The 13947-nt window shown below is 58.7% G+C and overlaps 1 protein-coding gene across 1 annotated transcript; it reads right to left on the reverse strand.

Annotated features, from left to right (window-relative positions):
• Window positions 1-6471: 6471 nt before the first annotated feature.
• Window positions 6472-10848, reverse strand: LRRC3C (leucine rich repeat containing 3C). The gene is made up of 2 exons (XM_084222031.1): window positions 10760-10848; window positions 6472-8999 (listed from the first exon to the last, which is right to left on the reverse strand). Exon 2 carries the CDS (start codon window positions 8944-8946, stop codon window positions 8152-8154), a length of 795 nt encoding a protein of 264 aa, XP_084078157.1. The 5' UTR covers window positions 8947-8999; window positions 10760-10848; the 3' UTR covers window positions 6472-8151.
• Window positions 10849-13947: the final 3099 nt, after the last annotated feature.

A 13947-nucleotide genomic window follows, 5' to 3' on the forward strand; every position in this document is an offset into this window, starting at 1 on the left:
AAATCAGGACTAGAAAATATTTCCTGTTATTTTTAAATCAACAAAAATCAACCAACTATGCTTTTTTTTCTCCCAATACTTCTGAATTTCAGGCAGCAGAGCAAATTGGGAAGTTTTTCCATCAGCTGAGGCATGTTTTGAAGTATGAGTTTCCGGCTGTTCCTACAATACAGTACGTAGACAACAGCTTCTCCATGACTCCCATCGACAGCTGTCGGCCAGGTTTTGGGAGAAACCACCACACCCACCAGAACTGTGCCAGCTGCTGTGGTAAATATAAAATACATCCATTTAAATATAGCTCATTGATTTAAATATAGCTGATTAGAGCTGAGCACAGAGCTCTAGGGAGGATTAGGGAAATATTGGGGTCAAAAGCAGGGATATTTCTGTTCATCCTTTGGGAGGATATTCACATTATGGCTTTAAAGTAATGATAGGAAATGAGCCAGTGGAGCGTGTCAGTGCATTCACAGGTGTAGTTGCATTTTCAAGCAAAGTAGAAGTAGTGCAGTGGGTTTTTTTCCTTCCAGGTGTCACTGGTGAGTGACAATCCTCAGGATCCAAAACCTATAAAAACCAATTCCCCTCATGGAAGTCCTGCTAGAAAATTCTCTGCTGATTTTTCAAGTTCTTTTGCAGCACCTGCTGCAGGATGTAGAGTTGGGGGGGATTTAGCCAGAGGCTGAGGGAGCTCTAGAAGGGTAGGAGCTCTCACAGGGCACTGGGAAGGCTCACAGGGATGTCTGATGGCCCCCCTGAGATGGGGGGAAAGTGGCTGGAACCCCGATTCTGTTCTCTTCACAGTGGTTTGTGATCCTGGAACTTACAGTCCCAACAATGAGGTGACGTGTCAGACCTGTGCAAGGCCTGAAGCCAGAATGTATGGAGCAAAATCCTGCCATTAAACTGGCAGAGACTGGAAAGCCAAAGAGCAGCTGTGAAAGAATTCTTGGTGTTGTGGTGTTCTTTTCATTTTAGCTGCCAATCCTGGAATCCTCCGTTCTCTTTGGAACAAAACATCCTCATTCATACACCCCTAGGTTTTCCGGTGTTCAGGGACCCCTTAACTGGAAAAAGCACTGCTTAAAACACAGTGTTCATGCAAGGAAAACTAATTAAATGGGAAAAAAAGGAAGTTTGTCACGTGGCTTAGTGCAGAGTCTGTTACTTGGTGGTGACACCAGACACGCCACAGCTTTGTGCTGCTCAGAGAACACAAAGGAGCTGCAAACAATTCCAGGCAGGATAGCAGGTGGCTGTGGTGGAGTTATGTGCCAGACTGGCATATGCCAAAATCTCTGTGAGGAATTTCTAGCAGATATTAACAGAAGTATTTGATCTTTGAGATTTAAAAACATTACGTTCCCCCCTGCTTTTTTTTTTCCCCTACATTTCTTTCACTGTTTCTGAAATGTTCCAGCCTGAACATGAGGAGAAAGGAAAATCAGGTCTCCAAGACAAAAGAGAGTGTGAGTAACAGATTACACAGCCCAGCATTCAGGAGGATTAAGAACCCAGATTATGGTTCTCTCCTTATCCCCAGAATAAAGATGGAATATTCCAGAGGGAAGCAGAGAATCTGCAGAGCCTCTTCCACCTCCTCCTGCTGCACCAAAGCTTCGTGCAGGGCCCGGCTGGCCCCAGGTGCTGCAGGAACAGCCGATCCTCTTACACCAGCTGTGAATTCCTGACGAGTTCACCGGATGATACAAATTGCCAAAGCACTGAGCTAATGGGAACGTTTTCTTCCCAGAGAAACCTCACCCCAAGCTGCTTTGGAAGGTTAGCTGCTGGATCTGCAGTGATCCATCACCCTGCTCACAGAGTGAGTAAAGATTATTTGAGCACTCTCAAGAACTTCATGCATAACTCCAACTGTTCCCCAGTCCCAGCTGAGCCTCCCGTGGCACAGCTCCTGGAACACAGGCTTTCAGAGCTTCTTTCTAAGCTGCTCCCTGTGGGAGTTCCTACCTTCCAGATTAACTTTATTGAGGGACATCAGAGAACTCTGTTTCTTGAAAGCAGTGCCCAGCTTTCCCTCCTTTCTTTCACAAAGCAAAACTAAATCAAGCAAAAGAAGCATCTCCCATTCAACCACCCCAACTCCTTACAACATCTTGAAATTCCTTGGTGAGTATTCATCCAAAAATCGACCCAATTCAACCCAGTTTAACTTATCCATAGTGACAGGAACACAGCAGGAGACAGCATGGGCACAGACCCTGCTCCGAGCTTTTCAGAGTCATTACTTATTAAATACTAAGGAATAAAGTGTGCTGTAATGAGCATTTCCACTGCCCTTGGGCTGATTATCCTGGCTGCCAACTGGACACTGTGCACAGCTCAGGCTGAGACAGATGAAGCAGCCAGGCTCAGCGGTGCTGCCTGCTTCTCTTGGCCTATTTCAGCAGGAGGAAATGCCACATGCATCAATTATGAGGGGAAAAAAGCTGTAAGTACCTACTAAGTGCCATGGAGAGTCATAAAGGAACTTCCTCCTGAAAGCTCTTACAGCACCTTCACTTCTTCAGTGGGTCTCAAACTGAGTGGGAAAATTTAAGTTGGATACACAGAGGAAATCTTTCCCTCTGGGGGTGGTGGGGCCCTGGCACAGGTTGCCCAGAGGAGCAGTGGCTGCCCCTGGATCCCTGGAAGTGTCCAAGGCCAGGCTGGACAGAGCTTGGAGCAACCTGGGATAGTGGAAAATGTCCCTGCCCTGACAGGGGGTGCGGCTGATGGGTTTTAATATTCCTTCCAACCCAAACCATCTTGGAATTCTATAATTCTAAAAGCAGAAAAATAGTTCAAATATTTAAGTATCACATTGCAAAGGAGTTTATGTCAGCAATTCTGCGGAGACTCATAAAAACCTGACAGGAAGTGGCTTCTCTCTGACCTTTCCTGTGTGAAAGTCCTCTGCATCCGGCTGGAGCTGGGTGCCTGGGGCAGCAGTTGAGCATTTCATGGCTGACACCATCCCTCACACCTCTCTCTTCCCTGTCACACCTCAGAATGTACAAATCCCTGTATCAGCTCTCACCTCAACTGTTCCCATCCTTCTCTACCTCCCACAGCTGCAACAGCTCTGCAAGATCTTCCCTCACTGCTTTAAACTCTCCCAAATCCTCCTCTTCTGCTTGGCTCTGGTTTTACAGGAGGAATCATGGAAAGCTGTGCTGTGCCTGATGCTGTTGGTGACGTGGGGCAACTCCATCACACCTGGAAGTCTCAGCCCTTTGAACCCCCACTTCAACCTGCCCTGGTCCCACAGCTCCAACCTCACTCTGTGTCAAGGACCAGCACAACACCTTGACAACACTGAGGAGTTGTCACAAAAAATAAATTTAGAATTTCAAACTTCCTGTCCTCTTCTCCACACAGACCTCCTGGATCTCAGCACGTACTGACAGCACACGAGAGCTTTGAAACATCCACAAATGGCAAAAATAACAGGAATAATCTGCCAGCTGGAAGCTGCAGCCCATTGTTTTCCCATCAGAGCTGCCTGGAACAACCCACTTGAGAAACACTTAAGGAACACGTGTTCAAACATTCACTGCAGAGCTGCAAGCAGTGATGGGACTCATCCATCGGGTGACAGTGACACTTTGGCTCCGGTGGGAAAGTTGTCTTGTAACTCCCTGCAGCATCTTCATTAACCCACAATCAAGATGTTGCTCTAAATTTAAGCCAAGAGGAGTTGAATGAGCCACAGAGCTGCAGAGGACACAACTCATGGTCCCTGCTCACAGGTGATAAGGAGAGGGGCTGTGGGAAGCAGGCAAAGCAGGTGCCCTGGGATTGGCACATCCCAGGTACTCATCACACCTGGCTAATCCAAGAACTCCTGGCTAATCCAGGAATTCCTCCAAGGACACAACCAGGAGCCATTTTGGTGGAAAGATGCTTGAAAACAAAGCTTGACCAAGAGTCGAGGATGTTCCAAGGGTGCTCAGGTGACACTGAAAGTGCCACAGACACAGATCCCTGGCGCTTCCACTGGAGAATGAAGCTGAGTCCCAGACCATGGATGCTGATGGTCCTGGGTCTTTTAAGACAGGAAAAATACCTGGAAATACAACATTTCCCTCTGAGAGTGAAAACTTTGAGGGTCACACAATTTTATTAATTGGTACAACTTCATCCTAAAAGAACAGCTGGTGGAAAATGAACCCTGGACTCAGCCATGCCTGCCTTGGACGAGTGATGAGAGGGAAAATCACCAGGGAGTCTGGAGGGGAGTGTGTGGCTGGCTGAACCGCTGAGCTCTCAACCACAGGCACAGGAAGTGCTATTGTGATTTTTAGCTCTGCTTCATTTTCCTACCCACTGAAATTAAATTTTCTCCTGCCCAAGCCCAGTGACCACACGATATGCCCAGCATCCTTCCTAGAACCACTGGCATCATTGGATTAATGAGTCCTGTGCAGGCAGTGAACAAGGATGATTCATTTTTGGCAGCAATGCAGCTGTACATGGATTTTTTTGGGGGTGAAAGAAATAAATAAGGTCCCTGAGTGAAAGGCGGGTGATGAAGTGTAGCCTGGCTTTAATCCCAGTGTAATTGCTGCCATCACTCCTAATTATTGATAAATATTTTTCTAATTGTGGAAATTAAACAATTAGACATCCTTCCTTCCCTCTTGGAAATCTAATCAGTTCAAAGTTCAGGATGCAGTCTGGGAACACGCTCCACTTGTAGGCAGGGGAAAACAAGGCTTCTCCCAAAACTTCCCCCAAAACTTTCTGCCAAACCCCCCCCTGCCTTTAGCTCTGCGGCTGGGAGCATGGACCCACTGGCAGGGTGTTCCCTGGCATATCCTGGGGGTTTCCTAGGAACACTCCTCCATCCCTGTGATCCTAAGGGATTCCAGGGCCAGGCAGGCAAAGAGTCATCCCTGCCAAGAGGATTCAGGTCACCAATCTTGCCCCAGTGACACGTTTTCCTCCATCCTGGAGAGGAGAGCAGGCCGGTTAATGACCGGGCGGGCAGAGCTCCTTGGAAGTTAATAACGGAGATTTACCGGCGTGCTGGAACGCACAGAAGGAGGTCACGCTGTTAATTCTCCTGCTGCTGATCCCTGTGGATAAATCTACATCAGGAAACGAATTACCCAGAGAGGGGTATTAAAAGGGATGATTCTAATTCCTTGCTGAAGGAGAAGTGCTGCCTTTAACGCTGAGCCCCTCGTGCCCACCGTGCCGAGCGCCAGCTCCCGCTCTCAGCAGGGTCTGGCCCCACAGCACCTTGCAACTGGAAAGAGTGGGGTGAGAAAAATCCCTCCTCGAGATTGAAGCCATCTGGCAAACTGTGTCCCCCTGCTCCCAACACCCCAGGTTGGCCACAGCACCCCCAGGAAATATCCTCAGAAAGTAATTTTTCTGTTCTTCCCCACTCCCTGTCACACCTGATTAAATATCTGACAGTACTGACAGCCTAAATCCAGCACAATTCCATCCCACACCAAGTGACCTTCCCACATCTTACTGCAGATTTTTGTTAGACTTCTTGTGTATTTTATCCCCCTGCACACCCACACAGGCCAGTGGCTGTTCCACATCCAGACAAACCCCTGGAATCCATTTCCTTTCCCCCGTGCTCATCAGTGTGGGCTGTAATGAGCCTGATGGTTTCTATCCAAGCAATTCCAGAGACAGGATCCAGAGCAGGGCTGACCCCGGGGGACTCAGCATCATCCAGCCCCGTGAGAGGGGACACCTGCAGGACTCCAGGGAGCCACGGCCCCACGGACAGGGTGGCAGCTGGGGACACGTGTCCTTCGTGTCCCCCAGCTCTCCCCAGCTGCTCCGGGAGCCGCGGGAGGAGGATCCCCGGGGAGTGACCGGAGAGGGGACGGCAGCCATCTGCTGCAGAGCCCGGGGTCTGCGTCTGGAGACAGCCGAGTGACAAACAAGGTTAATGTCCCACGAGCGGGAACTGTCACTCTGCGTTAGGGCCCGGCTTTCACCTTCCATGGCACAAGACTCCAGCACGGATCACGCGGGGAGAGGCGTCGGCAAACCCGGACGGGGCTGTGAGCGGAGAGGCCTCTTGTGGGGATCGGTGGGACCGTGGTGTTGGAAGGGCTTGTCCCTCCCGGCCGTCAGGATCCTGCCCGGGTACCACGCGATGCCGGGGGCTGCTCGGGTGGGGACGGGAGGGCAGCAGCGGAGCAGAGCCCTGGGACACCACTCCACGGTGTCCTGGGTGTTGCGGGGACCGGCACGGTGCCAGCGACCTGAGCCGGGCCGCGGGTGTTCATTATTGAAGGCTGGGGCAGGGTTACCGGAGGGACGGGTGTCCTGTTTCTGCAAGCGCCTGCCCACAAAGCCATCGGTTGTCGCGGGCACCTCCGTCCTTCCTTTGCAGCCACAACGTCACCAGGGCCCGGTGACCCACAGACACACACACCTGCACACGCCGGCCACCGGCTCCAAAGTAAAAGCCAACTTTATTGTCGTATAAAGTAAGAACTAAAATGTCCCTTAACCCAAACACAGATGGGTCAGGAGGTCCCGGCACAAGCGGTGGCCTGGGGGGAGCAGCCTGGGGGGGTTGAGTCGGGTCCCCCCCCGCCCCTTTTCTCTTCAGCCGGTTGTAGAGAGGGAAGGAGCTGCCGTGGGGCTGCGGGGATGCCCGGATGGGAGCTGGGGCTGAGGTGTTTGTGCGTTGCAGAGCTCCTGCTCTCTGCTGGAATCAGGCACTTGTGGAAGGGTGGGCCCTGCTCCTGGCCGGCTCAGTCCCACGGCTCCCACCAGCACCGGGACACGAGGGTACAGCTGGAGCTGCCCACACCAGGGGCTGAGGCTGGGCCTGGCAACAAGGCAGCTCTGGCCCGGTACAGAGGAGGTTCTAGCAGCTTTGGTTGGTGCTCTTGGTGAGTTAAGGCAATTTAGCATTGGTTGGTTTTAAAAAAGGCCAAAACCAGCAAAACCAGATGTGCCACAGGCCAGACAGGCAGGTGGAAGAGTCTGGGGCTGTTCTGGTTTTGCTCTGAGTTGCCACTTGGATCCTGCAGGCCCAAAAGTGGGCACTGACCCCTGCCTGTGCCAGCCCTGTGCTCAGCATCACCTCCACCACTGCCACCAGGGACCTGCAGCCCAATACTGGAAATGTCAAGAAGGGACTTTGGGATATTTTAGGGGAGATTCAGACTCCTGACAGCAGTGCAGGGGTGGGGAGAGGACAGAGGAGCCATGGCAGCTCCCTCTATCCTGCTTCCCATCACAGTGACTGGTCAGCAGCTTGTGAGGTGGGAGCTCCCCTCTGGCAGTGACACGAGCAGATGACCAAGGGTGCTGCCAACACCCTCCCATGTGGTGCCCGAGAGCACCGAGGGGAACCCCACTCCCCCAACATCCCAGCAGGGCTGGACCCACTGCCAGGACCCCCAGCTGCCCCTCCATCAGCACCCACATCCCTTGGCAGCCCCCAAGGGAGCTCATTCCCTGTTTGGTTCTCGTTCCCCACACTCCAAGAGGAAAGGCCCTGGGTTTGCCCATGTCTAAGTGGGGACACCGATACCCCTTGCCCCACCTGGCCTGAACACCGGGAAAGGGGCAGGGAAATGAAACGGAAGATGGGACGGCACCAACCGGTGTGTCCCCACCCCCTGCCCCACCTCTTGGTCCCGTTGGCTGCGGCCGCAGCCTGTGACCCTCCAGGGCCAGTGACGTGGCAGGGCACTGGCCTTGCACCCGTACTGCTCCTCCCCACTGCCCTCCCAGCAGGGATCCAGGCCCAGGCTGCCCTGGGCTGCCGTACCATCCCTTGGGCAGCCAAGGGGGAGCCGGGGAGAGATGAAAACACCGATTCCATAATGCCCCAAGGGATCTCTGCAAAGGAAATATAAAAAGTTTTAGATGAAGTCCAAATGTCCAAGTCAGTCAGAGCAATGGCCACATGCCAGGGGATGCTCCGGGTTGTTCCAGTCCTCCATAACTTGGGAGGATGCTGCAGATCCTCCGTGCTCATATCCATCCCTGACCTCAGCCACCAGAGCCAGGGACTCATCAGCCGTGGCTGCTGCTTCCAGGAGAACAGAACAAATCCAGGAGTATCTCTGTGCGATGCCAGTGGCTGGTGACAGCTCCTGGAGTGGCTGGTCCCCATCTCCACACGTCCCCATGTCCTGCAGGATGCCGTGCTCACACCACAGTGCTGATGGTGGACGACTCCTCCGATCGCCGCTGTTTGCTGGGCAGTGACTTGAGATACTCCAGGTGCCGCCGGGCGTCCTCCTGGTTCTGCCTCACGTAATAAACCAGGTAGGAAATCACCATGGCGAACCAGCCGAACATGGTGACCAGCATGGCGATGTCCGTGGTCTTCTTGTACACGTTGCAGAAGTCTGTGTCGGCAATGACCTGCAGGAAAGCTTTGCCCACGTGCTCCTCCTGCGTGGAGGAGTCGCACACGATGCCCCCCGAGGAGTCGGCCGCCAGCTCCACAGCACGGATCAGCTCCTGCAGCCGACAGTCACACAGCCACGGGTTGTTGGACAGGTTCACCTTGGCTTTCAGGCTGCTAAAGGCGTCTTTGCTGACCGACACCAGCCTGTTGGAAGACAAGTCCAGGGAGTGCAGGTGCTCTGCCAGGCCCTGGAAAGCCCCAGTTTCAATTCTGGTGATGGCATTGTGGGACAGATCCAGCTCCAGCAGGAGCGGCAGGTCCCGGAAGGCATCGCGAGGCAGGAAGGGGATTTGGTTGAAGTCCAGGTAGAGCTTGTTGGTGTCATTGGGGATGTCCCTGGGGACCTCGGTCAGCTGAGCGTTGCTGCAGCGAAAGGTCTTCAGCCCCTCCTCTTCTGAGGGGTAACAGCCCTTGGGGAAGGCAGCAGCTTTGTGGAGGCAGGAGCCCAGGAGGAGGAGGAAGAGGAAGAGGCTCTGCAGGAGCAGTCCCATGGTGATGGGGCGGAGGAGAACCCCCTGTGCCGCAGTCATGGTGCTGCACTGCCTTCCTCACACCCACAGTGCTTCAGCTGGACTTGGCACATCTGAGACAGGGACAACAAGGGGACAGTGTCAGGCTGAGACAGGGGCAGAACTGTCACTGAGCTGGCTGTGAGCACCACATTGACCCTAGCCATGAAGCAGGGACAGGGATGGGGACCAGGACAGCTGTCATGGCTCACACTTTCCCCCATGCCCGGCCATCACCTCGCTCTAGGCCCCTGCGTGGCAGGATCAGGCCCCAGGGGCTGGGCACGTCTCCTGCGCCGGCAGCTGGGTTGTAACAACCGGAGGCGCTCGGGCTGAGCCAGAGGCGGGGTGAGCTCCCGCCCTGCCAAGGTCACGGCGCCGCGATCGCTGCTCGCAGGAGGCCGATGCATCCTGCGGCGGCCGGAGGACGCACCAGAGCGAGCCCCGGCTCCGGGCGAGCGGCCGCTGCAGGCGGCCCCCGGGGAATGGCACGGAAAACATGTGCAGGCAGCGGCTCAGCAGGTTCCTGCTCCCGGCTCCACTCTCCGGGAGCTCCCGGGGCACACGCGGACGCGCGGCGGGTTTTCTCCTTCCGAGGGGACCGGCACAGGTGGGTGCTGGGTGCTGCTGTGCTCTGCCCGCTGCCAACCCACTGTGGGGTCGGGCTGCTCACACCACCCTGTAACCATGGGCCCCATCCAGCCCCTGATTCCGGAGGGGAAAAGCGTCAGCAGGAAAGAAACAAAAACAGAAAAAGGAAATTCACTGGAGCTGAGCGTGTAACGAGTTCCCAGGGTGGTGGCAGCAGATAAGGGCCGTGTCTGAGCGCTCCGAGCGCTGCCCGGCTCTCCCAGCCCTGGCTCCCACCACGGCCAGGGGTCGCAGCCTGTCCCTGTGCCGGCCGTGGCAGAGCAGCTCTGGGGGCAGGATCCAGGCGCTTTCCCACCCTCCCAAAATCGAAGCCACTGGCGCTAACAGGCACCTGTGTCAGCCGGTCGGGCAGAGTTCAGAGCTGCTGCGGGAGCCCCGAGCTATGCCACCAGCAAAGCTGCCTCTGGTCCCTCTGCTCCCCGGAGCACCCCAACACCGGCAAACCCGCTTCGGGGTGCTGACCGGGGCTCCTCGGTGTGGTGCAGAGGCGGCCACGCGAGGGTGGTCCCCAAGCACAGGCAGGAGAGCACCCGAGTGCTGGGCACTGTCACAGCCCTGCCACACCGACACACCCCAAGGTCACACCTGTGCAGAGCTCAGCCTGCACTGCTGGAGCCCCGGAATCCAGGAGGGTCCTGAGAGGGAACCAGAGCTCAGGGCACACCAAGGGCACCGGGATCCCGGAGCCCACGCTGCACCAGCCCCCAGGTCTTCCAGAGGTAACCCGGGATAAACACAACCCTTTGGTACCCTCTTCCCTCTGCCCGGGAAACCACTGGCATGAGCCGGGACCCGGCGTCCCGGGAGGGGGCTGCTTCGTCCACGGAACCGGGACACCCCTGCGGGTGGGACGCGGACCAGAAACGGCAGCGACGACTGCCAGCCAGCCCTTGCCCCTCCGCGGGTTTCCCAGCCCGCAGCAGGGCGTGGGGATCCCCAGCCCGACCCCGGGGGTCGCCGCCAGCGCCAGGAGATGCTGTTGAGGAGCCGGGGGTAATCCGGACGCCAGGATTCTCCGTGAGCCCGGGGATGCCCGGGGATCTCCCCAGCCCCGCTTGGCACCGGGGGCGTCGCAGGCGAGGGAAGCCCCAGTGCTTCCCCGGGGGAAGCTCCGCTCTGCGCGGCGCTGCCGGCCCTCCCCTCCCCGCCTCCCGCCCCACCGGAGGTCCCGTTGCGGACTCACCTGCCTGTGCAGCCCCCGGCGGCGGAGCGGCCCCGCGCCCCGGGCCGGAGCGGCCGCGCCCCGCGCAGCGCGGCGGCCCCGGAGCCGGCGGCGGCGGCGGGGCCGGTGGGCGGGATCCTCCGCCCGGGCCTCCCCGGGGCTCCCCGCCCCCGACCCGCCCCGCCGGGGGGGCCGTGCAGCGCCGAGCACCCTCGGCCCCACGCCCGAAGCCTTGCCAGCTCCTCGCCCCACGGGAGAAGCGCTGCCCCGGGTCCTCAGACAGGGAAGCGCGGGAAGACACCGGAGAGACCCAGTGAGGAGCTGTCGAGACCCCCGAGCCGGGGGCAGCTGGGGCCGGGGCGTCCCGGGACACTCCATGGCCTCCGTCCCCCCGCGTCCCCGCCGAACTCCGGTGGGAACCCGCCCGGCCCCCGGGCCCTCGGTGCCCCCCGGTCCTGCCCCCGTAACCCCCCAAGAATCCCCTCATCCCCTCCCCAGCTCTTCTGGGGGAGCAGGACCCCCCTACTCCCACTCCGGCCGGGTCACGGTCCCCCCCCCCGCCCCGCACCGGCATCGCTTACTCGGGGAAACCCGACCCGCAGCGGTGGCACCGGGAGGGGCGAAATCCAGGGGAACCGGAGTGGGTCCCCAGCTCAGCCCCCAGCTTTCCGCGCCGGGGGCCGCCGGGCTGGGCTGCGGCTCGGGATCCCGCCGCCCCGGGGCACCGGCGAGTCTGGCTCAGGACCATGGAGAGCGGCCGCCGTTACCGGCCCCCGGGGCCGCGGGGAGGGACGCGGCTCCCGCTGCCCCGGTCCCGGATCTCCGCGGCAGGGGAGCCCGGCCCCGGGCACTGACGTTCTCCCGCTGCTGCGGGGGGATAAAACGTTTAGGAGGCGCCTGGCCTGGATCTCGCTTCAATTAGGAAAAGGGAACCTGACGGCAGCCAGACCCGGCCGCGGACAGATCCTCCCCAGAGACCCCCGCTCTCCCCCGAGCCCTGCGCTGCCCCGGGGCCAGGCCATTGCTGGGTCTGGAAGTGTTCAAAAAACCTGTGGATGTGTACCTGGGGACATGATTTAGTGGTGAAGGTGACAATGCTTTGTTGTTGGTTGGAGTCGATGATCTTAGAGGTCTTTTTGATGTTTCCATGCCCGTAGCCAAGTCCGACTCCGACCCGATGCCAGGCTCACCGGGCAGAGTTGTCCCGGGACACCGCAGGCAGCAGCAGGCAGCCACAGTTGGTGCTCTTGAGCGCTTCTCTGGCATCTCCCCGTTCGGCTGGGGAGCGGAACAGCCCCGTGCTGCCCAGCACCATTCCCAGCGCCGCCGGGATCTCTGCACGCAGCAGGAGCAGGGATGGGCGTGTTGGGATGTGGCGGCTCCAGTGACACAGCCCCACGCCGCGGGACGGGGCCAAGGGGCCAGGGTGACAGGCAGGTGTGTGGGGGGACTGAGCTGGGAGAGATGGGTGATGCCGGCAGCGGGAGCAGCCCCAGAGCTGCACCCCACGGGGGTCCCCCACGGCACCCGCCAGCACAAAACCTGCAGTGCAGCACGACCCACACGGACCCTTCCCACCGCAGGATGGCTAAAAATAGCTGGCACTGACTTCCCGCTGCCACCACGGAGCTAAATATAACCGGCATCGACCGGGCAGCGGGACCGGCAGCAGGCAGAGCGGGAGCTGAGCACGGCCCGGCACCGGCAGGGGCCGGGAGCGAACGAGGCCTAGGAATCCACACGGGAACGGCTCCCTGAGCACGGGGGGAACGCGGGTGCAGCTGCCGGTGAGCGGATGGGGCCGGGTCCCCCCAGGGAACTCCCCGCCCCCGGTGCCGGTGTTCCCTGGGCGGGTGAACGCGGTGTGGGGAGCCCAGGGAACGGGTCGGGTCCCCCCCGCACTCCACCGGCAGCGGCGGCTGCTGCATCACGGAGAGCGATGAATATTTATGGGCGTTTAAAAATAGCTGCTGCATTGTGCTTCCCCCTCACGTGCGGAGCCAGCGGGGTGCGGGGAAGCTGCTAAATTAGATGTCACCGCGCAGAGAGCTGCTCAGTCAGGCAGGAGCAGGATAAAAATAGAGCCTGCTGTGCGTGCGTGGATCTCCTGCAAAGCAGGACCGCATCCCGTGGGATCCCCCGCCTCCGCACCGGCATCCCCGCACCGCGCCCTGCCAACAGGGCACCGCAGAGGAGCCGGGCGGGGACAACGCGGTTCTACCGGGTGGCAATCAGTGGCCTTTCATCTCCTTTACCCCACAGGCGCGTCTCTCCGTGCCCAAAGCCCTCTGGAGGCTGACATTGCTGAGCTCTGGCTGCGGCAAGTGACCCCGTGCCCTGCCAGCAGCACGGTGCCAGCATGTGACACCCTGGCAGCCCTGGCAGCCCGCGGGGTCTCCGTGCTCTCGCCGTGCCCTGTCAGGATGTGCGGCTGGAGCCGAAGCAGGATGGATGCTGACAGGATCAGGGCACACAGCTCAGCGTGGAGGCACAGAGGCACTCAGGGAACCTCGACCTGTGACTCCACCTGGGCCAGCACCAAAACCCAGCGTGGGCTGTGCCGTGCAAAGTGTCTGTGCCAGCTCGGGGGGCTGAGAGTGGCACCGGCAGAGCCGCGGGCAGCCGGGAGCACCTCGCTCGGGCCCCGCACACTGCCAGGGGCTCCAGGCAGGGGGTTTGCAGCCCAAAACGGGGCCGGTGCTGCCCCTCTGTTGCTGGAAGAGCCGGCAGCAGGCACTCACAGAGCCCTGCACAGATGGCTGCGGCACCCGTGGGCCGTGCCAGCCCCACGCGATGAGCTTTGATGGTTGTGCAAACAAAAGCGGAGCCAGATGGTCTCCCCCGCGCTCCAGCGCTGGAATCCTGCGCTCGCTCCCAGCCCCGACCTTGGCTGGGTGTCCTGCAGCGCTGCCGCTCTGCCCGGGCTGTCTGCACAATGCTGCCGCTGGGATTTTCATGCTATCACAGAATCAGAGTAGATTGGGTGGGAAGGGACTTTAAAAACCACCCAGTCGCACCCCATGCCATGGGCAGGGACACATTCCAGTACCCCAGATCGCTCCAAGCCCCGTCCAAGCTGGCCTCGCGCACCTCCAGGGATGGGGCAGCCACAGCTCCTGCTGGAAGCTGCCCCAGTGCTCCCCCACCCTCGGATTTCCCCTGGAAGAAACGGCAGAGGGGCAGCCCACTCTCCCCGGGCAGGTTGGCGG

The sequence above is a fragment of the Fringilla coelebs genome (assembly GCF_963513975.1).
Source record: "Fringilla coelebs genome assembly, chromosome: 27".
In the NCBI taxonomy this organism is placed as follows: domain Eukaryota; kingdom Metazoa; phylum Chordata; class Aves; order Passeriformes; family Fringillidae; genus Fringilla; species Fringilla coelebs.